This window comes from Rhinolophus sinicus, chromosome 17, assembly GCF_057876585.1.
Source record: "Rhinolophus sinicus isolate RSI-liver-muscle chromosome 17, RSI-T2T, whole genome shotgun sequence".
Classification (NCBI taxonomy): domain Eukaryota; kingdom Metazoa; phylum Chordata; class Mammalia; order Chiroptera; family Rhinolophidae; genus Rhinolophus; species Rhinolophus sinicus.
Window position 1 is genome coordinate 1,375,714 of NC_142517.1, and position 22,356 is coordinate 1,398,069.

Sequence of the window (22,356 nt, forward strand, 5' to 3'; positions counted from 1 at the left end):
TATACTTTGTGTTCCTTGTGTTTCATCTCTCAGTGGTGTTGATAAGATTACAGATGCTCCCCCACTGCCGATGGGGTTACATCCAGATAAACCCATCAGAAGTCAAAAGTGTAGTTCCTATGTCGAACCTGCCAGCCTCATAGCTCAGCCTCGCCCACCGTAGCCGTGCTAAGGACACTTACATTAGCCTAAGACACTATCGAGGACCCGTTGTCACCCTCACGATCGCAGGGCTGGCGTGGGGCTGCAGTTTACCTGCTGCGGAGCGGCACGAGACAGGATCGTACCGCATACCCCAGCCTGGGAATGCACCAGAATTCAAAATTCGAGCTACGATTTCTGCAGAGTTCATACCACTTTTGCACCATGTGAAGTCGAAAACTTGTAAGTGGAACCATTGTGAGGGACCATTGGTACTTGGAGAGCAGGGAGGTGCTCCAGGTGAACACAGACTTCCGGCCCGTTTCACAATGTGTGTGGTGTCTCAGCTTGGTACCCAGGTCCCGAGGCTGCCCCCTGCCCTCCCTGCCCAGGCAGCCCCGCCCCAACTGCTTAGCTGGAACCAGGTTCCAAGAACCCAGCAGAAAGCATTTCTGGGGGCCGGCCCGGTGGCTCAGGCGGTCGGAGCTCCATGCTCCTAACTGTGAAGGCTGCCGGTTCGATTCCCACATGGGCCAGTGGGCTGTCAACCACAAGGTTGCCAGTTCAACTCCTCGAGTCTCACAAGGGATGGTGGCAGCACCCCCTGCAACTAAAATTGAACACGGCACCTTGAGCTGAGCTGCCGCTGAGCTCCCGGATGGCTCGGTTGGTTGGAGCGTGTCCTCTCAACCACAAGGTTGCCGGTTCGACTCCCGCAAGGGATGGTGGGCTGCGCCCCCTACAACTAGAAAACAGCAACTGGACCTGGAGCTGAGCTGCGCCCTCCACAACTAAGACTGAAAGGACAATAACTTGACTTGGAAAAAAGGCCTGGAAGTACACACTGTTCCCCAATAAAGTCCTGTTCCCCTTCCCCAATAAAAAAGTCTTTTTTTTTTTTTTAAAAAAAGGAAAGTCTGCTTTTGAGCTTTGCTGGCTCCCCTGTTTGAAACACGTAACTGTTGACACCCTCCTTCCCACCCTCCATCCTCCCTCCTGGGGGCTCGTGGAGAGCGGCCCACCCCTCTGAGTTGCTGCAGAGCCGTTATTACATCAGTCGTTGGGTCTCCGGGACTTGCTTTGCGCTGTTAGTGTCTGTAGACACTCGCCAGTCTGCTGGTGCCATGGTCCCCATGGGAACTGTTTGTCCACCCGCACAACCCCACCCACTTCCAGGGAAAGGACGACGGCGGGTCGACTGCTTCTTCATTCTCGAATGTCTGAAGGTTACAGGCCTGCATCCAGCATGGAGGGGGCGGAGGTCGTGTCTCCACCCCTGGACACGGTCACGGGGGGCCTTGGACCTGGCATGTCCTGAGAGAGTGTCCAGTCGCACAGAAACTTATGTGAGCCTTGGACTCATTTAGGAAGTTGGATGGTGACACCCCTGCTTTGAGGGGTGGGTCGGTGAATGACATACTTTGCTACAATGTCTGCTCTTCGGGAAAACTCACTTTGTGCTGGGTTAAAGCAAAAAATCAGATGGGCTGACAGTGGCCGTGTCCCCAGTAATGCTCTCAGCGTCCTTCCAGAGCTCGTCCATGTCACAGGGTTCCGTCCACGTTCCCGCATGCGCACACGTGGCCGCCGTCTGCGAGTGGCCTCGCTGCGCCTGACCCACCGTCCCAATTGGGAAGCGCTGTAGTGTCCAACCCGAGTGTGCTCATGCTGCTGTGGTGTGATACGTGCGTGACCCGTGGGGTCAGTTCCTGGAAGTAGAATTCTGGATCAAAGTGTCCTTGGCTCTTATTTAAAATATTGGTAGAATCTGCCAAATTGTCCCCCAGAGGGAGGATGCCTCAGTTGGAGGGATCTGTGACACTTTGCAAGATGGATGGAGGTGAGTTGTCCCTGTGTAGTTTCGCCGAAACCTCATCTGGGAGTCAGTCGTCCTGAGACCACGGTTCTCAAGCACCCAGAGGGGAAGTGTGGCCCCTGCATGTGCGCGGTGTGTTTGGTGTGGGTGGGGACGGCAGGCGGATGCTGGCATGGGGACATCATTGACAGCGTAGGACCACCGCGGCTGAAGAGCAATCACAGAGTGTCCAGGGAGCCGTGTCAGGAGCGTGGGCTCCATCCTGTCTGTGCTCCTGCGAGGTAGTGGCTGGTACAGGTCCTGAGAAATGACAGGAGGAGGTGGGACAAACCCTGGACCTACCCCGTGGGTGGTCCCCAGGTTCCCCACCCCCTGCCCTACCCTGTCTAGGCCCCCACTCCTTTCCACAGCACCCCTGCTGGTCCCGCTGCTCCCTGCTGTGCAGCTCACAGGCCCTGGGGACTGCGCCCTGGTCAGGCAGTGGCTGATTCGGTGGCCGTTCTCTGTTCTCCCGACCAGGAGGCATGACATATGCCCCATGAGTCCCAGGAGTGCCAGACATGACCTGATATTTAGCAGAAACCCATGTGCCACCTGGCTGGCGCTGCCACTTCAGAGCTTTCTCTGGCCACGTGTCTACTTTGAGAAGCCAAGGGGCCCAGGAGCAGCCACTTCTGGGGAACAGGCCGTACTGTGCCCCCTATAGAGGCATCCGGTCAGGCCGGATGGGGCACAGGAGGCACTGATGCCCTGAGTGAGTTGCTGGTGGGGGTGAGTGGGTAGCCTGTTGCCACCCCTTGTCCCTAGTCCCATGCCTTCTGCTGGGGACATAGTCCCCCCCGGTGGCGTCTCAGTCAGAGGATTCGCACGGGTAGGAGGGCAGATGTGGGTGGAACGCTGCGTGGACTTGTCCCCCTCGGCTGCTTCACTGGATGGACCACAGCACTCTGGTGACAGCTCGGGGATGTTCCTGGTCGCTGGCAGCTTTCCTCCCTGTGGTCTTGTGGCTGGGCATCCCCTGGGTTTTTGGAGTCCTGTGCCTCCAGTGGGGAAGTGACACTGTCACTTCCACTAGGTTCCAGCGGCAGGAGCTGGTCGCTGCATGAGGCCTGGGAGAGCACTCACGGCTGGGCCGCTGCCTGCCCCAGGAGGGCCACGTCTGGGGCACATCCAGGAGTTGGGGAACTGCGCCCACTTGAGGGGATTCCATCTAACAGCACGCTACATCTCCATAAAGCTGGATACGGGAGCCCTAGTGCAGGGCCCTCCCTGCACAGCGTACCCCGACCTCGCCGAGAAGCGCCAGGAGATTCTCGCCAGCTCAGCGGACCCTGACTTGATGGCTTACTCCCCAGACCTAAGCAGTGCCATTCAACTCGCAGTCATGGGCAGACGTTGAATTGTTCTCAAGCCTGAATACTAAACAATTGCCAACAGATGAATCACCAAATACCATCACCATAACATGCCTGGGTAGTTTCTGTTCAAATTCTAGTTCTTTACGCTTAGGGACAGGGTCACTGAGATGACAAAATAAAGTGAATTTTCTTCGATAGTGGGAGTTGCAATGGGGCTTTCGTGGTGACGGAGTGAGGTTGGGACGCTCGCTGAGGGATTGCAGTGAGCCCTGTCCCTGTCCACGGCTCCCTGCCGCTGGCTGGCCGGTCTGGACGCTGATAAGCCCTTCTCGGGATTTAACCGCACGTTCCTCTGTTTTGCATGTGTTCCTCGTCCACTTTCTAAGTGATCACATTTGGCCAAATTAAGTCAAGTATCTCAGGCTGAGGGTGAAGATGTGGCATTTTCTTTGTGCCTTAGGGTTTCTGACTTTGTGTCCTAATCAAATAAGAGCATTGCCATTTTTGCTTTTTCAGCATCTTTCAAAAATCATGAGGGCCATCTCTAGTTACTCAAAGGGTCTCGGGGACTCATGTTCAGAGGGCAGTGGGCGGGAGGCTGCCCCTATTTCCACTCAGGTGCCAGCAGGGCCCCAGCCAAGGAACGGCACGGTCTGCAGAGTCATCAGCTCAGCGTAAGGAAGAGTTACCTCTTGTCAATGTAAAGGGAGGTTAACCCACATGAAGAATAGTTAACCAGGCATAAAGGTAGTTAACCAGGCATAAAGGTAGTTAACCAGGCAGAAAGGTAGTTAACCAGGCATAAAGGTAGTTAACCAGGCAGAAAGGTAGTTAACCAGGCATAAAGGTAGTTAACCAGGCAGAAAGGTAGTTAACCCCTCGCTGCAGAGGATTGCTAACTGGGTGACTGATGGGAGAGCAGGCTGCAAGGGCACCAGCTGCCACCCAGAGGGGGTTGGATGATTGACACCGAATACCTGAGAGGCGGGCCCGCCCTGGCAGGAGGCAGCGCTGTCCTGAGCTGGCTGGGAAGCCTTAGGAAAGGTTTTTTAGGAGCCGAAACCACCGGTAGGGCGGGAGCATGAGGTTAGATGACTTGCACCAGACACCCGGGCCCATTTCCCAAGAGGGTTGCCAGGGCGCCCCCCCCCCCCCCAAGTGGACACTGGCCTGGAGAGGTGGGGCCAGTGCAGAGACGCCTGCGTGCTCAGCCACAGGGCTGGGACGGGTGACTGAATTCCAGGGACCCAGATACCATGATTAGGAGAGGCTGTTTCAGAGGAGCTCAGGGCTGTGCTCAGAAAGCACATGCTGCTGGGTTCCAGGATCAGAGCCCGCAGCCCACATCTGGGGGCGGGGGGACTGGCAATGCCAGTCTCCACACCTCCCCGGACAGTCTCCTCAGGCCCCAGGTGGCCAACTCCATGCTCCTTATCAGCCGCACTTCCCCCGACCCCATGTGTCCCACAGGCCTCTCACCACGGCCAGTCCGAGCCGGACCCTGTCACCCAGGCCCACGGTGTCCCCGTGCTGCCCCCCCAGGTCCATGCCACACCCTCTCTGCCCCTCCCCAGACACCCAGCACGGCTGGCCCTACTGCCCAGCAGCCTCGCCTCCTCTCTGGTCTGAGGAACCCCTTTAAACTGCACTTTTCATCGTGTGGACCCACATCATCCCGACAGCTCCCACTGCACTTAGACAGAAATAGGCCCTACTTCTCACGACAGCCTACATTTCAGAAGAGGGCTGTGTAGCAAAGCAGCCCCCAAATGCCCAAGGAGCCAAGAGGACAAAGGGGGTCCAGACAAGTCCAGCTTGTGGGTTGGTCAGTTTAACAGGGAGAAAGTTAAGACAACATTGAGGGCCCCCTGCTGGAGAGAACTGAGGGAAATCCTGTGACCAGCCCAGAGCTGTGTGTGTACATAGCCAAGGTAGGGGAGAGGGTCAAGGGTCAAGGGCCAAGGGTCCAGCCTTACCCAGACAGCAAGATGGCAGGTTAGCCTTAAGATGGCATCACTCATATCCTGCACTCTAGAAGGCCCCTTGGTCTCCTCCACTTGAATCTCCCCCTTTCAGCCACCAGCTCCCTCTCTACTATGCTTGCTCCCTGGAGAACCTTCTTAGGCATCCTGGTAGCTCCTGTCCCCGCGCTCTCTCTGTTCAGGTGTGTGCATTTTCCCTGGCCACCTACCTGAAGAGCTCTCCTTTGATAGGACCTGTTCTCTAACTTCAATCTATTGTTCAGTTCTTCTGGCCACCTAATATAGCAGGGTTTAACCACAGAAGCGGAAGCAGTAGGGTATCTGTCTGTCTATCCATCCATCTATGCATCCACCCATCTACCCACTACCCCCCACTCATGTATCCGTCCATCCATCCATCCACCCACCCAGTACCACCATCCATCCATCCACAATCCATCCATCCATCCATCCATGCACATATCATCCATCCACCATCCATCCATCCATCCACAATCCATCCATCATCCATCCTTCCATCCATCAATCCATCAGTCCACCCACCCACCCACCCATCAATTTCACAAAGGCTTGCTGAGCTTGTAGCAGGTGCTGGCGCTGTCCTGGGGCACGAGACAGATAATGAACAAATAGATTGGCATATGCCATTTGAGGTGGTGAGTGAGCTTTCCAACATGTCAAAGTGGCTGGTGGGGAATACCTCAGAATTCCCTTTCTTGTGTGTTTCCAGTTGGGATGGGCCCCAGACAGGTTCCTGGGAGATTCTGGAGCACAGAAAGGAGGCAGCAGCCATTCTGCCTATTTACTGGGATGCAGCAGCAGGCCAGGAGTGAGCAATCAGCTCCATGACAAAGGGCCCTGCTTCTGCAGGACCCCCTGTGGAAGAGGGCTGAGTCAACGAACATGGAGGCGGGGCTCGGCCTCTGCTTGAGAGGCCCTGCAGCTCATGACCCTCCCTTCCTGTCTGCCCACCCTGCAGACTTGAAGCCCCAGCAACAGGTGGGACTCCGTGGGACTTAACAGTCCCATGATTGTGGCAGCCAATTCCCTGTCATAGATGCATAGAAGATAGACGGGTGGGTAGGTGGGTGGATGAACGCCCAGAAGACATCATTGTTGTTTTACAGAGCCATTATGCATTTAGATTTACCTATGTATGTACGCTTTTTGTTTTATTTCCATGTTTCCTTCTCTATTTGTTCCCTATTGTATTAATATTTCCATGCTTCCATCTGGGGTCAATTTCTTTCTGCAGGAAGATATTCCTTTGGTATTGCCTTTAGTGTATGCTTTCTGGCAATGAATTCTAGATGATTTGCTTTTACTGAAAAATCTTTATTTTACTTCTATTTTTATACAAAATTTTAATTGATATAGAACTCTATGTAGGTAGTTCATCTCTCTCAGCATTTGGTAGATGTCATTCCATTGTCACCTGGCTTCAATGTCTTCATTGCAAAGTGCGATGTGAGTCTTTTTGTTTTTCCTTAAAACAATGATATTCTCTTTGGTTTTCAGCAGGCTGACTGTCGTATAGTTAGGGGTGGTTCCCTTTTTATGTCTCATTTGGGTTGGCAGTTTCTCTTTAATCTGTGGGGTGTTATCTTTGGTGAATTTTGAAAAATCCTCTTTTTTTATCTGTCAAATATTGCTTCTGGACTATTCTTTTTTCTCCTTCTGGAATTCCGTTTTACAAGTATGTTACACATTTCCACTATATTTCATATGTCTTTTACTATGTTTTCCATACTTTTTTCTCTCTCTGCTTCTGTCTGAATATTTTCTTCTGACTTATCTTCCAGTTCATAATCATCTCTCCCACTGTGTCTAATCTGTTGTTAAACCCATCTACCTAATTCGTAATTTCAATAATTGCATTTTTGTCTTCAAATTTATATTTGATTCTTTTTTTAAATAGATTCCACTTCTCTGCTGAAAAATTTCATCTCATGTTTCCTTGAACATATTATTTAAAGTTACTTTAAAGTCTGTGTCTGATAATGCCAATATCCTGTTTTCCTGTGGATTTATTCTCTCTCTCTCTCTCTCTCTCTCTCTCTCTCTCTCTCTCTCTCTCTCTATATATATATATATATATATATATATATATATATATGTATATATATATATATATGTATGTATGTATATACACACACACACACACACACACACACACACACATACACTTTTCTTGGTGTTGGATCATTTGTCTTCTGGTTTTCCTTGTAAACTTTTATTCAATTCTGTATATTGTGTATGAAGCTATTTTAGTTAATTTGAGGCCTGAGATGATGTTTTCCTCCAGAGATTTCTTTTTGCTTCAGGCTGGCAATGAGGAGGAGAGATCAGCTTAGTCCACCGTGGGAGTGAGCTGTCTGGATGCCGGTTGAGTCTTTGTGAGGATGTTAGCCTTACTACTTTGTTGTAGAGTTCAGTGCTCCAGCTCAAGGTCCAGGTAATTGATCAGAGTACCCCCGACCCCGTTTGTCATGCTGTTGGCCATGTCCAGTTGTTGTCTCTCCCACCTAACAGACTCAAAAGCTCTGCTCTGTGTCTCAACTTCCTGTCCACTGCATATATTATGGCCTGCACTGTGTGTGTGTTTCTCTCCCTCCCCTCCCTCTTCCTGCCTCTCTCCCTCTCCCTCTCTCCATGCACACACAGAGAAAAGGCCATGTAAGAACACAGGGAGACGGTGACCATCTACAAGTAAAGGAGAGAGGCCTCATCTGAAACCAACCCTGCTGGCACCTTGGTCTTGGACTTCCAGTCTCCAGAATTGTGAAAAAAATAAACGTCTGTTCTTTAAGCCACTCAGTTTATGGTATGTTGTTACGATGGCCCAAGCAGACTGATACATCATAGTAATCACCAAAGACCTCAAAGGGAAAAAAATCACTTTCTTGCTGGGATCTCTGCCCCTTAGAGAAAGTCTTCTCTATTTTGGTAGCTATCTGATGTCTTCAAAGAGATTTTCAAAATATTTCATACAGATTTTCTGGTTGTTCAAAACCACAATAATTTTATAATTTGTTTTTAAAAACTTATCATATGAGCATCTTTTCCTGTTACCAACTACTCTTTTCTTTACACATTTCTTTTAATAGTGACATAGCCTTTCGTTATGAATGGACCATAGTTTAATTTCTAATTGTAACTTATTTAGATATTGTGTTACACATTTTAAGTCTGAAAACAGGATGTGTCTTCCATCCATAACTTGTCATAGTTTAGTATGTATGTGGCACATCCAATGTTATGTTTTATCACTGATGGTGTCTTAGAGTCGATGATGGATCTGAACACTGCCTACCTGAAGTCACACACCACAGCCGACGATCTGGGGGCGGGGGCAGGAGGCAGTCTGAGCCCCACTGTGCATCTCTGTACTGGAAGGGGCTGGTGCCGGAAGGCTCCCCTCTCCTGGAAGCACAGCTTGAGTGGGCTGTTCTACCTAGGGAGCCTCTGCAGAGGTGGGCCATGGGTCCAGGATGAAAGGGACCAAACTCTTGGTCCTGGCTGAGATGGGGGGTTGACTCTGACCAGACCTTTCATGGAGAGCTTTTGCCAATCTGTGATGTGGCAGCTCCATCTTGGGATGCCCTGTTCCCCTCTCCTAAATGGTGCCTCTGGCCAAGAAGTGGATTTTTAAGAATCAGAGGTTTGTGAAATTAGAGTCCATGAAAACTTGGATCTATGGCTTTGTGATGTTAACAGGGAATGAGTGGAACCCAGTGGCCTGGGCCTCACTCAGGCAGGATGGAAATGGTCCCGTCACAGGTTCAAATCCAGACCCTGCTATTTCTTAGCTGCGTCATCCTGGGCAGTCCACCCTCCCCCTAAACCTTCATTTCCTAATTGGTAAAATAGGGATCACGAGAGTCCCTGCTTCATGGTGTTGTGAAGCTTGGGTGGGATGATGTAAGCTTGGCACCAGGCTTGGCACACCCTGAGTAGTAGATAAATGTCAGCCATCCCTGGTCCATTTCATCAGAGGGCATCAGGATTACAGATGGGGAGGACAGGAGGCAGAGCCTTCTAAGAATGTGTGCTCAAAGTACTGAAAGGACATCTTGACCATGGCCCCCGTTCACCCCATGTTTCCAGTGACTGCCTGAGTGCCCGCTGTGGATCATCTTGGTGGGGTCTAACCTTGGGTTTGCCCCAAGAGGCGGTAGAGCACACTGGTCACGCTCACTGACCAACTGCAAGTGTTCAAATCCCAGTTGTACTGCTTACCAACTGTGGGACTTCAGGTGTGTAAATTGACCTCTCAGCACCTCAATTTCGTCATCTGTGAAATGGGTTGCTGTGAGGATTAGGTGCAGAGGGCTAGCGTTTGGCACAAGGTGTGCACTCCAGAAACGTTAGCAAAATGGTCACAAGAGGGCCTCCTACACCCCTCCTACGGCCTCCCCCAGGTGGTCAGCTTCCAGTTGCCAGGTTCAGAAGCCCCAAAGGGGGACTAGACAAAAGGAGAAGAGGAAACGGCAGAGGAAGACCTGGCTAAGGTCAGAGTGAGGCGTTGCCAGAGAACGACATGCACATCCCTGTTTATGCCTCTGTCCACCTGCAGCTCTGGGTGAAGGAGATCAGACTTGAATTTGCGTGGGCTTCGAAACGAGCAAATGCAGTGTCCTGAGTGGATGGAGCCTACGGAGGGTCGCCTTGGCCCGCCTTCTTGGTTCACCCAGCAGTTCTTCATGACCGGACATTTGGCTCCTGGGTGAAGGGGTCCGAGCCTTTTCCGGGAGGGGCTCCCCTCCGAGGCACCCCTGGCTCACCCAGGTCTCCTGTGGTCATTGGCGGTGGCTCACCAGACTGGTCTTATTTTCCTTTTCCTTCGGAAAGGAGGAAATGAGTGGGAGGGCCTGGGCTTGGCTGGCTGAGTTACCTAAGCAGATGAGGGACCAGGTCTGTGGACCACGGCACTGAGGTGGCAGCCAGGGGCCGAGGCAACGCGCCAGGCCTTGTCTCTGACGTGGCACCTGGCCGGCCTGATGGCCTAGGCTCTCCGTGCGCCCCTCTCGCCCCCCGCCCTCGCTGCCCTGAACTCCCAGCGCGGCCCCGAACCCAGAGCCCGGAGCGTTCCCGGGAGTGGGGACCGCTGGGATCGCGCGAGGCCCCGCCCCGTGACGCATTCCTAACTGCCAAGAACCTCGGCCCCGCCGGGCGCGCGCTCGACGCCCCGGGCACGCGCGTCGTGCACGCGCGTCTGCCACGTGATCTCCCCCGGCCAACCAGCGCTCCGGGATTTGGGGGGCAAAGCGCGGCCCCGCGAGCATTTGCGGCGGGAGAGCGGCGGGTCGAGAGCGTGACTCGCCGGCTCCGGCGCTGTCTGATTCCCCGTTGCCGCCTCGCCGCCGTGCGCAGCCATGTCCGAGGAGAAGCCCAAGGTAAGAGCCGGTGGGCGCTGGCCGGCACCCGGGGTCAACCCCCGCCCGCGTGCCACCCTCCGTTCCCGCCGCACACCGCGCGCCCTCCGCGGCCGGGCTCTGCCTCGGGCCAGGAACGGCGGCACTGGCTGGGCCTCCCAGCGTTGGGACTCCCGCCCCTCCCCCACTTTCTCCACCCCTCCCCCACCTTTCCTCCACCCCTCCCCCCGCTGCCGCCGCGCTGCTCGGCTCCCCTCCCCCGCCCCCGTCCAGGCTCCGCCCAAACTGCCCGCGCCCCGCCCCCGCCCGACAGCTCCACCCTTACGAGCCCCGCTCCGCCTTCCACGCGCTGCGGGACTGCCCGGGCCCCTCCCCCGATCAGGCTCCGCCCTGCCCAGCGGGGAACCCCGCCTAGAGCTGACCTAGGACCGGGAACGGGACCTATGCGGTGCTGGGAGGTAGAGCGGGACCCTCCTCGCCCGGATTCCCAGTCTCTACTGCCCCTTCCCCGCTGGACCCTTTGCCGCATCCGGACCCCCTCTTCCGTGGAGTCCTCCGCCGGGGTACGCTCCACCGACATACCCTCTGTCCCACCGGCAACCCCCCCCCTTCCCGCTCACGTCCCAGTAGCGGGAATCTCGGACGCGGCCACCCCCTTCACGGAGAAACGCTTTCTTTCCTCCGTCCCCCGCGGGGATCCCTCCCCGGGAACACCCGTCCCCGGGGACCTCCTTCGTCGTGGAGGCCTTCCCCTGGTACACCCTCGCTCAGGGACCCACGTCCTCGGATCGGCCCGGCGCTGTCTGCTGAGGCCCCCGCTTAAGTCCTCACTGCAGGCCACTCCCGAGGGGCCCCGAGAGGCCTGGCCTGTCTGCGCGCCTTGCCCATCTTAACCGGACAGCCCCTCCTGCTGCGTCCTCCGGTGCGCCCACCCTCCCCGTCGCGTCCTCCGGTGTGCGCCCACCCTCCCCGTCGCGTCCTCCGGTGTGCGCCCACCCTCCCCGTCGCGTCCTCCGGTGTGCGCCCACCCTCCCCGTCGCGTCCTCCGGTGTGCGCCCACCCTCCCCGTCGCGTCCTCCGGTGTGCGCCCACCCTCCCCGTCGCGTCCTCCGGTGTGCGCCCACCCTCCCCGTCGCGTCCTCCGGTGTGCGCCCACCCTCCCCGTCGCGTCCTCCGGTGTGCGCCCACCCTCCCCGTCGCGTCCTCCGGTGTGCGCCCACCCTCCCCGTCGCGTCCTCCGGTGTGCGCCCACCCTCCCCGTCGCGTCCTCCGGTGTGCGCCCACCCTCCCCGTCGCGTCCTCCGGTGTGCGCCCACCCTCCCCGTCGCGTCCTCCGGTGTGCGCCCACCCTCCCCGTCGCGTCCTCTGGTGTGCGCCCACCCTCCCCGTCGCGTCCTCCGGTGTGCACCCACCGGTCCCCATGGCGCCCTCTAGTGTGCGCGCCTCCCAGGCGTTGGCCCCAGTCCTTGCGAAGGTAAGCGGGCACTTGGGTTTAACTACTATTATTCAAAACATGTGTCCAAAGCTTTGCGTCTGCACTGTTAGGGCCTGTTTTTTTTTCACTAAGAGGAAGATCTGCCGTTGAGTTGAATGCCTTGCACACAGGCTTTCTCTGATACCAGCCTGGAACTGGAGATTGCACCTTCTGCAGCCCAGACTGGAGCGCAGCACGTTCCCAACAGCACAGAGGCTGTGGAAGCCTGCACTCCTCTGCCCTGCTTGAGAAAGGGTTACACTCCAGGCAAACCTCTCTCCAGATGTGGTTGGAGCGGCCTTCACTTAGTACATTTTGGTTCTAAGCCTTTTTTTTTTTTAAAGATTTTATTGGGGAAGGGGAACAATGGTCAAATTGTTGTCCTTTCAATCTTAGTTGTGGGGGGTTCTGTTCAGCTTCAAGTTGTTGTTCTTTCAGTCTTAGTTGTGGAGGGCGCAGCTCAGCTCCAGGTCCAGTTGCCGTTGCTAGTTGCAGGGGGCACAGCCCACCGGGAGTCGAACCGGCAACCATGTGGTTGAGAGGACAGGCTCCAACCAACTGAGCCATCCGGGAGGCAGCTCAGCTCAAGGTGCCGTGCTCAATCTTAGTTGCAGGGGGCAGAGCCCACCATCCCTTGCGGGACTCGAGGAATTGAACTGGCAACCTTGTGGTTGAGAGCCCACTGGCCCATGTGGGAATCGAACCGGCAGCCTTCGGAGTTAGGAGCACGGAGCTCTAACCACCTGAGCCACCGGGCCGGCCCCTAAGCCTTTTTTTTAATCACTCCTCCCAGCCCAGATCATTTGTTCTGTCAAATATAAATGCCTCTATGGTTTTCTGGGTGGCTTCTGCCTGTTCCTCATTTCTTCAGTGTATTTAAATGTAGCCCTCCCATGTGGTCCACTTCCATGGTCCTTTAAGTTGAATAAACGTGTTTTAACTGTGTCCAAGACAACTGAGTGGTTTGCGGTGCCCTGGGTGCATGCTGGGAGCACTGTGCTCTGTGCCAGGCGAGGATGGTAGGAGGTGTGCTCCTAGACCATCATGCTGGCGGGAGGAAACCCTTGGGGGTCAGATGGGAAAGCAGATTCTCTCCCCTGGGTGGCTGAGACAAGGGACAGACCACAGTGAATTGTGGTTGTTGTTGTTAGGGTTACGGTTTTTTCCTTTACTCCTTGTTTATTAGTAAGTCACTAGAGGTTTGGGGAAAGGTACCTGGGACCTTTCCTGGCTACACCCACCCCTTGAGGGAGCTGGTGCTGCCATCATCCCTGGGGGCCCTCTTCCCCATGTTTCTCTTTGTTTTGTGTTCTGTTCCCTGCACCTGTTTGTTTGAATACTTCTGTATTTTTTCATTATAAAAGCAAATGCATCCTCTGTCCACATGCAAAAGAATGAAGTTGGATCTTTCTTAATACCATGTACAAAAATTAAGGACCTAAATGTAAGCCCTAAACCAGTAACACTCTTAGGATAAAACAGGACAAAAGCTTTACAACATTGGACTTGGCCATGCTTTCTTGGAAGTGACGCCAAAGGCACAGGTGATACGAGAAAAAATAGACAAACTGGACTTCGTGAAAATTAAAAAAAATCTGTGCATCAAAGGACACTAGCAACAAAGTAAAAAGGCAACCTGGAGAAGGAGAGAAGATACTTGCAAATCGTATGTCTGATAAGGAGATATCGGGAATATATAGAGAACTCCTAAAACCCAACAACTAAGAAACAACCCCATTCAAAAATGAGCAAAGGACTTGAATAGACATTTCCCAAAAGAAGACATGCAAATGGCCAATAAGGACATGAAAAGATGCTCACCATCACCAGTCACTGAGGAAATACAAATCAAGACCTCACACCCATCCGGATGAACACTATCAGAAAAACAGAAAACAAGTGTTGGCCAGGACGTAGGGAAAAGGGAGCCATTGTGCACTGTTGGCGGGAACATAAAAAGGTGCAGCAGCTATGAAAAGCAGCATGGCAGGTCCTCAAAACATTAAAGGGCTTTACCATCGAACCCAGCAACCCCACTTCTGGGTATAGATCCAAAATAATTGAAAGCAGGGTCTTGAGATATTTGCACCCCCATGTTCATTGCAGCATTTTTCACAAGAGCTAAAATGTGGAAGCAACCCAGGTGACTATCGACGGATAAGCATACTACGGTCTATACACACAACAGAGTGTATTATTCAGCCTTAGAAAGGAAGGAACTTCTGACACCGGCTACGACATGGATGAACCCGGAGCACGTGATGCTACGTTCAATAAGCCAGGCAAAGAAAGATGGATTCCGTATAATCCCCTCATGTGAGATCTTAGAATAGTCAAAGTGAGAGAGAAAAGGTAGGATGTTGGTGCCAGGAGCTGGAGGAGGGGAGTTAGTGTTTAATGGCAACAGAGTTTCAGTTTTATAGGATGAAAAGACTTCTGGAGGAAATCCTATCTCTATGTGCAATGTAGTCCCCTGGATTGGATCCTGGAACAGAAAATGAAAAGGAAACAGGACAATGAAAAAACTGGCGGATACCAGAAAAGCTTGAGGTTTCATTGCTAGTGACGGGCAGTGTTGGTTTCTTAGGTGTGACATGTCCCGCACGCCTGTGTGAGATGTTCACATAAGGGAAAGCGTGTGAGGGGCACACAGGATCTCTCTCCACCTCTGTTGTGCAACTTTTCTGTAAATGTAAAATTCTAAAATAAAACATTTATTGGAATAAAAAGCAAATGCGTCCTTAGTTTCTAGGGAATGAAGTGGGTGCTCCTAGAGGGTCCCCCCAGCCCATTTCGCCTCGGGTCACTGAGTGCTCCCCACTTGTGGAGAGGGAGGGCGTAAGTGGTGCCTGTGCCCAGGTGCCGGGTGGGCTGTGGTGTGGCCAGTAAGTGCCACCCCAGGTGTCTTCCTTTAGGCTCCTTGCTGGGGTCTCGCCTCCTGGGACCACTTCTGGGGCGACTCCGAGCTCCCTGGACAGAGCTGTGCCCCCACTCGGGAAGTCCTGGAGCCAGCATGCAGGATGCAGCTGCCTGCCCCCCACTCCACCCCATCACCCCCTGTCCCCTTCTGTTAGGATGGCTGGGCACACAGGGAGGGGAACAAGGGACCCAGTTGTCCCAGCAGGGTGGGCAGGGGAGCAGGTGTGGTCCGCAGGGCCCCTCTTGTAGCCCTGGCCCTGCGCCCCCAATGTGGGGGGTCAGGTCCTCCGGGGCTGCACTGACAAGTGACACATCAGGGAAAAGATGAGCATGTGTGTCAGCTGGAGAAAGTGCAGAATACACTTTGATTTTCATCAGAACTTTATTAACAAATTGACTCGGGGTCAGCGTCATCATTTTGTTCAAAAATAAAGGACTCCTTTATTCCGAAATAGCCAGATAGATGAGGCGGCTATGCTGCAAAACCCTTGTGGGCGCGTCACATGCAGGCGCGTCACACGCTGGTGCATCACTCTAGTTCCTAGGAAATGCCTGAGGCTAAGCCCCTGCCCCAGGACACGTGTGTTTCCAGGAGACAGGAAACCCGTGTGTGATTGTTGAGGAGCGTGCATGTATCAGGGATCATGTAAAGATAACATGTCCCCGTTCAGCTCAGATGGGACTGATGGAACGGGAACCTGCACAGGCGAGACCTGGCTTCCCTCCCACGGCTGTTGCGTGTGCAGAGGGAAGGTGGGAGCCGGTGTGTGAAACCTGACTGGGCAGGTCTGCCACACAGCATGGTGGCCTCGCTGCGCAGGCATCATCTTGTGACAGACATGGGCTTTCAGCTTTTTCCTAGATTTATTAAGAAGAATTTTTTCTTTGAGTTAACTGTAAACTCTGTAGTTTGCATTCCTTCATGTGGATGCCTGATAAATATCAATAGAAGTTAGAAATAAATTCTTTGTAATAATGAAACAGTCACACGAGTGACTGGATTGCTGGAGAATTTTAAGAATTGGGTTGCTTTGAATGACTTGACAAAAAGCCCAGCAACCAGCTAAAGTCTTGTGGTTATTTGAGACACAGTGTTGAGACCCCGTCTTGCGTCTTTTGCAGGAGGGCGTGAAGACGGAGAACGACCACATCAACCTGAAGGTGGCCGGGCAGGACGGCTCCGTGGTCCAGTTCAAAATCAAGAGACACACCCCGCTGAGCAAGCTGATGAAGGCGTACTGCGAGAGGCAGGTGCGCGTGCGGCTGGTGCCACTCCTGGTGTCCCCGGGGTCCAGGGCGCCATGGTCCCGGCAGGGCCCGTGTGCGTGGGGAGCGGGGGGATGTGTTCTGCCCCGTGTCTCCAGGTTGTGCCATTAGCTCTTGCTACAACAGCCTGTCCACTGTCCTCCTCGGGAGGCGGTGGTCCCTGCCGTGGGGTCAGTGCATGACGGCTTCCCTCCTCAGGGCTGCGGAACGGTTCCATTTCTCCTTCATACTGTAGCCTGAACACGTCTGTGGGACACAGCCCTCGTCACAGTTTGGTTTCCAGAAAATGCCTGATTCTTTCCCTTTGTTCACCAGTTTTCACTAGCGTCCTCCCACAGTGACGAGTGGGCCGAACATTTTGAGTTGTCACTTGTTAGTAGTGTCATTGTGAGCTCGTGGCTCCAGCGCATTTGTGCTTCGTCCCACGGTCTACTTTGTTCTTGTTCTCGTAGATGCCCCTGTGGACTCACCTCTGGTTCTGGGGCCCCTACAGTCCCCTCTGGCCCTGCCTGCACTGGGTGGCTCTGCCTGCACAGAGCTCTCGTGTGATGGGGTGTGGGGCTCAGTCTCTTCCACCAGGAGCCCCGTCCCTTTGAGTGGGAGGCGGCTTCCCTCTGGAAGCCGTGGAAGTCCACGCCCTGGTCAGTCTCTGACCTTGGCTTTGGTTGTTGTGAAAATAACCCAGAGAAGCCCTGCCCTCCTCGGCTCTTCCTTTCACTTTTTCTTGGTAAACGTACTTACTGTTTTCTGATTTCAGAGGTTATTTTCACCTGTGAAAAGGCGGGGCTCAGCTCAGACGTTGCCACACGACTCTGCGTTGCCACACGACGCTGCGTCCCTTGTCCTTGGCAGCAGATTGCTCTGGGACCCACTGGTTCTGTTGTGACACTGGGACTGCTGCCCACTGGTCGTACCGCGGGCTGTGCTCACACCTGCCTTTCACCCAAGTCTTGTTTTTCCTGGTCTGGTGGTGGTCGTGCGTCCATCACTAACGCATGGCATGGCCCCAGTCTCCCATGTAGGCGGGTAGTTACCACCACTTCTTTGTGTCCTGGCTTCTCCCACCATCCCTCCAGGAGACCCTTCGGTCCAGTCTAGCCCTACCTGCACAGGTTGCCTTTTTTTTTATTTTTTTATTTTTTAAAGATTTTATTGGAGAATGGGAACAATGTGTATTTCTAGGACTTTATTGGGGAACAGTGTGTTTCCCCAGCACCCATCAGCTCCAGTTGTTGTCCTTCAGTCTAGTTACAGAGGGTGCAGCCCACCATCCCATGCGGGAATTGAACCGGCAACCTCGTTGAGAGCTGGCGCTCTAACCAACTGAGCCATCCGGCCACCCCTTGGCAGCTCAGCAGCAGCTCAGCTCACGTTGTTGTCTTCAGTCTCGTTGTGGAGGGTGCAGCTCACTGGCCCATGTGGGAATTGAACCAGCAACCCTACTTCTCTGAGCTCACACTCTAACCAACTGAGCCGTCCAGCTGCCACTGGACAAGTTGCTTTTGAGGCCAGCTCCACGGCTGTCATCGCAGAGTCTCCGTAGAGTCACTGGAAATTCTTTCACTCCTGTGCATTTTCTGGATGAATCTTTTCCCCGTTTTGATGGAGTGTATCTTCCAGGCTCTTGCTCAGAATGACTGTATAAAATGCTGCATCTCTGAGACACTGCAGTCTGGAAATGACTGACTTTTTATAAACCTTCACACTTGAATATTTGGGTGCACGTAAATTTCTGGGTCGAAATTCATTTTACTTTTTTGGAGTTATTGCATCATTTTCTTCTGGCTTCCAGTGTTGGTGTGAAAAGTTCAGTGGCCTTTCTCAAGGCCACAGCTAGTAGAACTGCTTCCCAGTGTCATGTATTCTTCTTGTCACACACCTCCTTGTCACCTGACCTGTTCCTGTCTGGAAGTGGCGGTGCCAGCAGTATAGAAATCCTGTTTGGCTTCTGGAGGGAAGTGAGAGGGTTGAGTGAGGGCGGGTGCCCAGCTGGAAGTCGCTGGAGCTGTGGTTCCTGCAGGTGTTGGTATCAATGAAATTGACTACAGGCCACGGGAGGTTTATAGTCAACTGGACCATCAAGCTGCACATTCAGAACTCGGTGTTTGGTGTGCGTTCTGACTTTTTTGAATTAATGCCTTACCTGGACTTTTGACTTTTTTGAATTAATGCCTTACCTGGAAATATTTAATGATATTTGCCTTTTCTTTTCAGGGCTTGTCGATGAGACAGATTAGATTTCGGTTTGATGGGCAGCCAATTAATGAAGCAGACACCCCGGCCCAGGTATGAAAGTGGGGCGACTGAGGCTGCATTTGGCCGCCTGCCACTTGGGAGCAATTAGAGCGCTACTGACTGGTCCTCACGTGGTCTACCTCACACTTTCTTAATGGTCTTACTTACTAGATTGTTTAAGTTTTCATTTGGAAGCTCAGTGTTTCATATGAGAACGATGCCCTTTGTCAGACATGTCCTCCCTGTCAGGCAAGGCGGCAGGTGGGTGGGCGGGGCCAACGTACTTACACGTGGAATTTGCATTACTCACTCTGTCCCTCCCCTCGGCTTGCTCCTCCTGCCCTGAGCATTTACGCACAAGGGGTGTGGGTGGAAAGACGTGTGCACACCCTCATCCATGGCACGCTTAGTGTTTGTAAGCGCCTGCCCTTCCCACCCCGACTGTAAGTGTTGGTCCAGCGCGTCTCAGGCTTCAGTCGCAGGTGGAGGCCGAGGTTCAAGCTGTGCTCTTGTCCTTCGCCAGCCCGACGGCCCGACGGCATCGTAGTCCAGAGCCAGACTCTGTTGGAGTGTCTGGTCCTTCAGAGTCCCCATCAATCTGAGTAGCTATGTGCAGGCGACGTGTTCCCACCCCCTTGAGGGACTCTGCTGCTGCTAAGACAGTTTGGCTCTGTGAGGATTCCTGGGGAGCTTGCACTGGGGGGGCTGGAAAGCTCTCCTCCCGCTTGTCACTCTGGCTCCCGTCCACGTGGTGTCTGGGGGCACCCACCAGCCTGGACAGTACTTCTCTGCATTTCTGAGAACGTTTCTAGGAAACATTACTGCCCGGTTGGTCTCTGTACAAACTGGTAGCAGCTTCCTTCAGTTCCGTGAATAGACAGTCATCAGGTAGATGTCTGTGCCCGTGCTGTCAGAAAGCGAAGGTGGGGAGCCTTTGCCCCAGGTAGGGCCTGGTCATGAAGGGGAGGGCCCGGGTGGGGGCAGCAGCGGCCCCTCCCAACGGGTCCTTTCCTGATTGGCTTTGCTTTGGAACCTGCAGGCACCGCCCACTTCCCTGGTTGTGAAGTTTCCCCGCTCACTGGATGTTCCTTATTGAAATCTTTGTCTAATTTTCAGGAAGAATTTGAGATATTTGTTCATTTTTTAATGAGGCTTAGTTTTCCTTGCTATCAGTTAAAGTCGGCTTTGAATATTCTTTTGTGAATTTTGTTAGGGGAAGCTTGGTGAGTAAGTGGCCTATTGGAAATTCTGGACAAAGCCTTTTCCCTGCTTGTGACCCGGGGAGGAGGCCGCAGAGCATAGGTGTGATCGGGCGGTGTTCACCAGTGAGGGGGGTGGTGTGCATTAGTGAGGGGGACTGCAGTGGACGCGGTGTTCAGAGCAGTTTCCGTACCTCTGATGGCGTGACACTAACAGCTTCCCCCTCTCTTGCTGTGCCTGTCCCGTCGACCCTGCCAGCTGGAGATGGAGGACGAAGACACCATTGACGTGTTCCAGCAGCAGACGGGAGGCTCCTGGAAGACCGGCTGCTGCGTGGGATGCGGCCTCTAGAGGGACCGGCCCCACTTTGTCACCGTCCTTGTTTGCTGTTGAATAGTGAATACGTGACCATGCCAATCACAAAGGAGTCTGCGGAAACCGAGGACATCCACCAAAATTCCTTTCCTCTGTGACGTCCCGCGGGTGCAACTCAGAACTGTCTGCAGGGACAAATCCTCGCCTAATACCTGGCCAGGCAGTTGTCATTTTGTTTAGGAAAATGAGTGTGAGTTGTTTGGGTTTGTTTTTGCTCTCATTTTTGTTTCCCCCCCACCTCCTATGACATTTCCCCAAGCTTGTGGCCTGAAGGTCCACTGTTAGTCTAGACGGGGATCTTTTCCCAGGTATTGACCCCCCCACCCCGCCACTGCTTATTCTAGTCACATAGAGGGCTCACGTCACTGCAGTGGGGGTGCTTCTGTGGGACAAGTCGGGGCATGGTGGGGATGGGAGACAAACTTCCACTTAACTATTTCTTGTAGGCACAGGTTTTTTTAAATGCCAAATGTTGCAAATTTAAATTTTGTGAGAATATGTTAGAGTTGAAGGGAGAATATTGGAATGCTTTCTAAAAGGTAAAAAGGAAAATAAGTGAGTCCCTCAGTCACATGGCCCTGGGTGCTCTGCTCCACCAGAGTCCCCTCGGGTGAGGGTGGGCGCAGTGCCCGTGACGCTGCGTGGGCGAAGCCTGGCACAGCAAAATGGGCTTTTCTCCTTACTACAGAGGAAAGCAGTCCCCACATTTCTCACTTGGTGATAGTACTCTCAGATTTCTTCTGGTATTTGCTTCTGATGAATAATTACGGTCTTGATATAAAAAGTATGATTAAGTATTGCTGAATTTGCAGTGACGTTTTGTGTAAAAGCTGCTTCAAAGTGTGGTCACACGGCCCGTGCAGAGACGACTTCCTGTCCCCCTCGAGGGCTGTGCTCTGCTGCTTCCCAAACCTTAGCTGTGACTTCAGTCTGTGAAACGTTTGGGATCTGTACCTGTTAAAACTTTTAGTTCTCCTCCTCCCTCTGTACGGACCCACTGCTGCCTGGTGGCCCTGCTCTGCCTCGTTCTGTCACCTGGACAGTGCGACCGTGACCGTCATCTCTTGCTTGCCCGGAATCTTGCCTTTCCTTTGTGTTTTGCTGTTGGGGCGTGGGTGGGGTGTCTGCTGGCCATGTTAATTCACCAGTTTGTACATTCTTTGTTGTCCTTTACTACTGTAAACAGTAAATATAGTTTGGTATTCTGTCTCTTGTATTAAATACTGCATTTGGAGGTTGGGGCTGACTGTCACAATTCAGCATTTGTAGTGACCATTCAGCGAGGCCACTCAGACTTCGATTTAAAGGTTAGTTGCTGAAAAGTAAGTATTCACCTGCTGCCCCCCTCCCCACACCCCTGACAGAGCGCCCTGCTGGGCTGGTGCGTTCTGCCTAGGGGTCCATCCTGTCTCTCCTCCCGGAGCTCTTTGGTGACAGTTGAGCCAGTTGAGCCAAACGGGCATTGTGATGCATTGTGATGGACTTCTCTCCTGGGTGTCTCCTCAGTATCTCGTAAAGAGAGGGTGGGTTTTACTTATTTATTTTTAATTTTATTGGGGATTATTGGGGAACAGTGTGTTTTTCCAGGGCCCATCAGCTCCAAGTAGTTGTGCTTCAATCTAGTTGTGGAGGGCGCAGCTCAGCTCCGAGTCCAGTTGCTGTTTTCAATCTTTAGTTGCAGGGGGCGCAGCCCACCATCCTATGAGGGAATGGAACCGGTAACCTTGTTGTTGAGAGCTCGCGCTCCTGTGCTCTGACCAACTGAGCCATCCGGCTGCCCCAGAGGGTGGGTTTTGGAGGCAGTGGATCTCGACATCAGGCTGGGCGGCTCAGGTTGTTGGGTGCTTGACCGTCAGACTTGTGTTTTCCTCTGTGCGGTTGACAAGCTACTCTTTGAAGTTGAGTGAACTGAAGCTAACTTGACAGAGGACTTCCCAGTGGACTCTGCTGTGACAGAACCAGGGCTGAAAGGGAGTGAGCTGTTTAGTAGTCCATCGGGTGAGGGTCAAGGGCAGCTGGGAAAAAGTGCGCTCTAGCCAGACTTACACCAGCAAAAGGAGGTGGGCTGAAGCACATTACAGGGGTGAGTCATTTGCAGGTGCCCTGGAAAGGCTGGGGGCGGGTACATCTCAGAGGGGCCCCTGCGTTTGTGCCTTCAGTTTGTGCCTTCAGTCGCATGAGCAGTGCTGAGCGGTAGGTGTGACAGTGCAGTGCT

The 22,356-nt window shown here is 53.3% G+C and overlaps 1 protein-coding gene across 1 annotated transcript; it reads left to right on the forward strand.

Annotated features, from left to right (window-relative positions):
• Nucleotides 1-10,534: 10,534 nt before the first annotated feature.
• SUMO3 (small ubiquitin like modifier 3) lies at nt 10,535-21,350 on the forward strand. Its single transcript, XM_019715746.3, has 4 exons — nt 10,535-10,693; nt 16,188-16,316; nt 18,546-18,617; nt 20,025-21,350. Exons 1-4 carry the CDS (start codon nt 10,673-10,675, stop codon nt 20,115-20,117), a joined length of 315 nt encoding a protein of 104 aa, XP_019571305.1. The 5' UTR covers nt 10,535-10,672; the 3' UTR covers nt 20,118-21,350.
• The last annotated feature ends 1,006 nt before the right edge of the window (nt 21,351-22,356 follow it).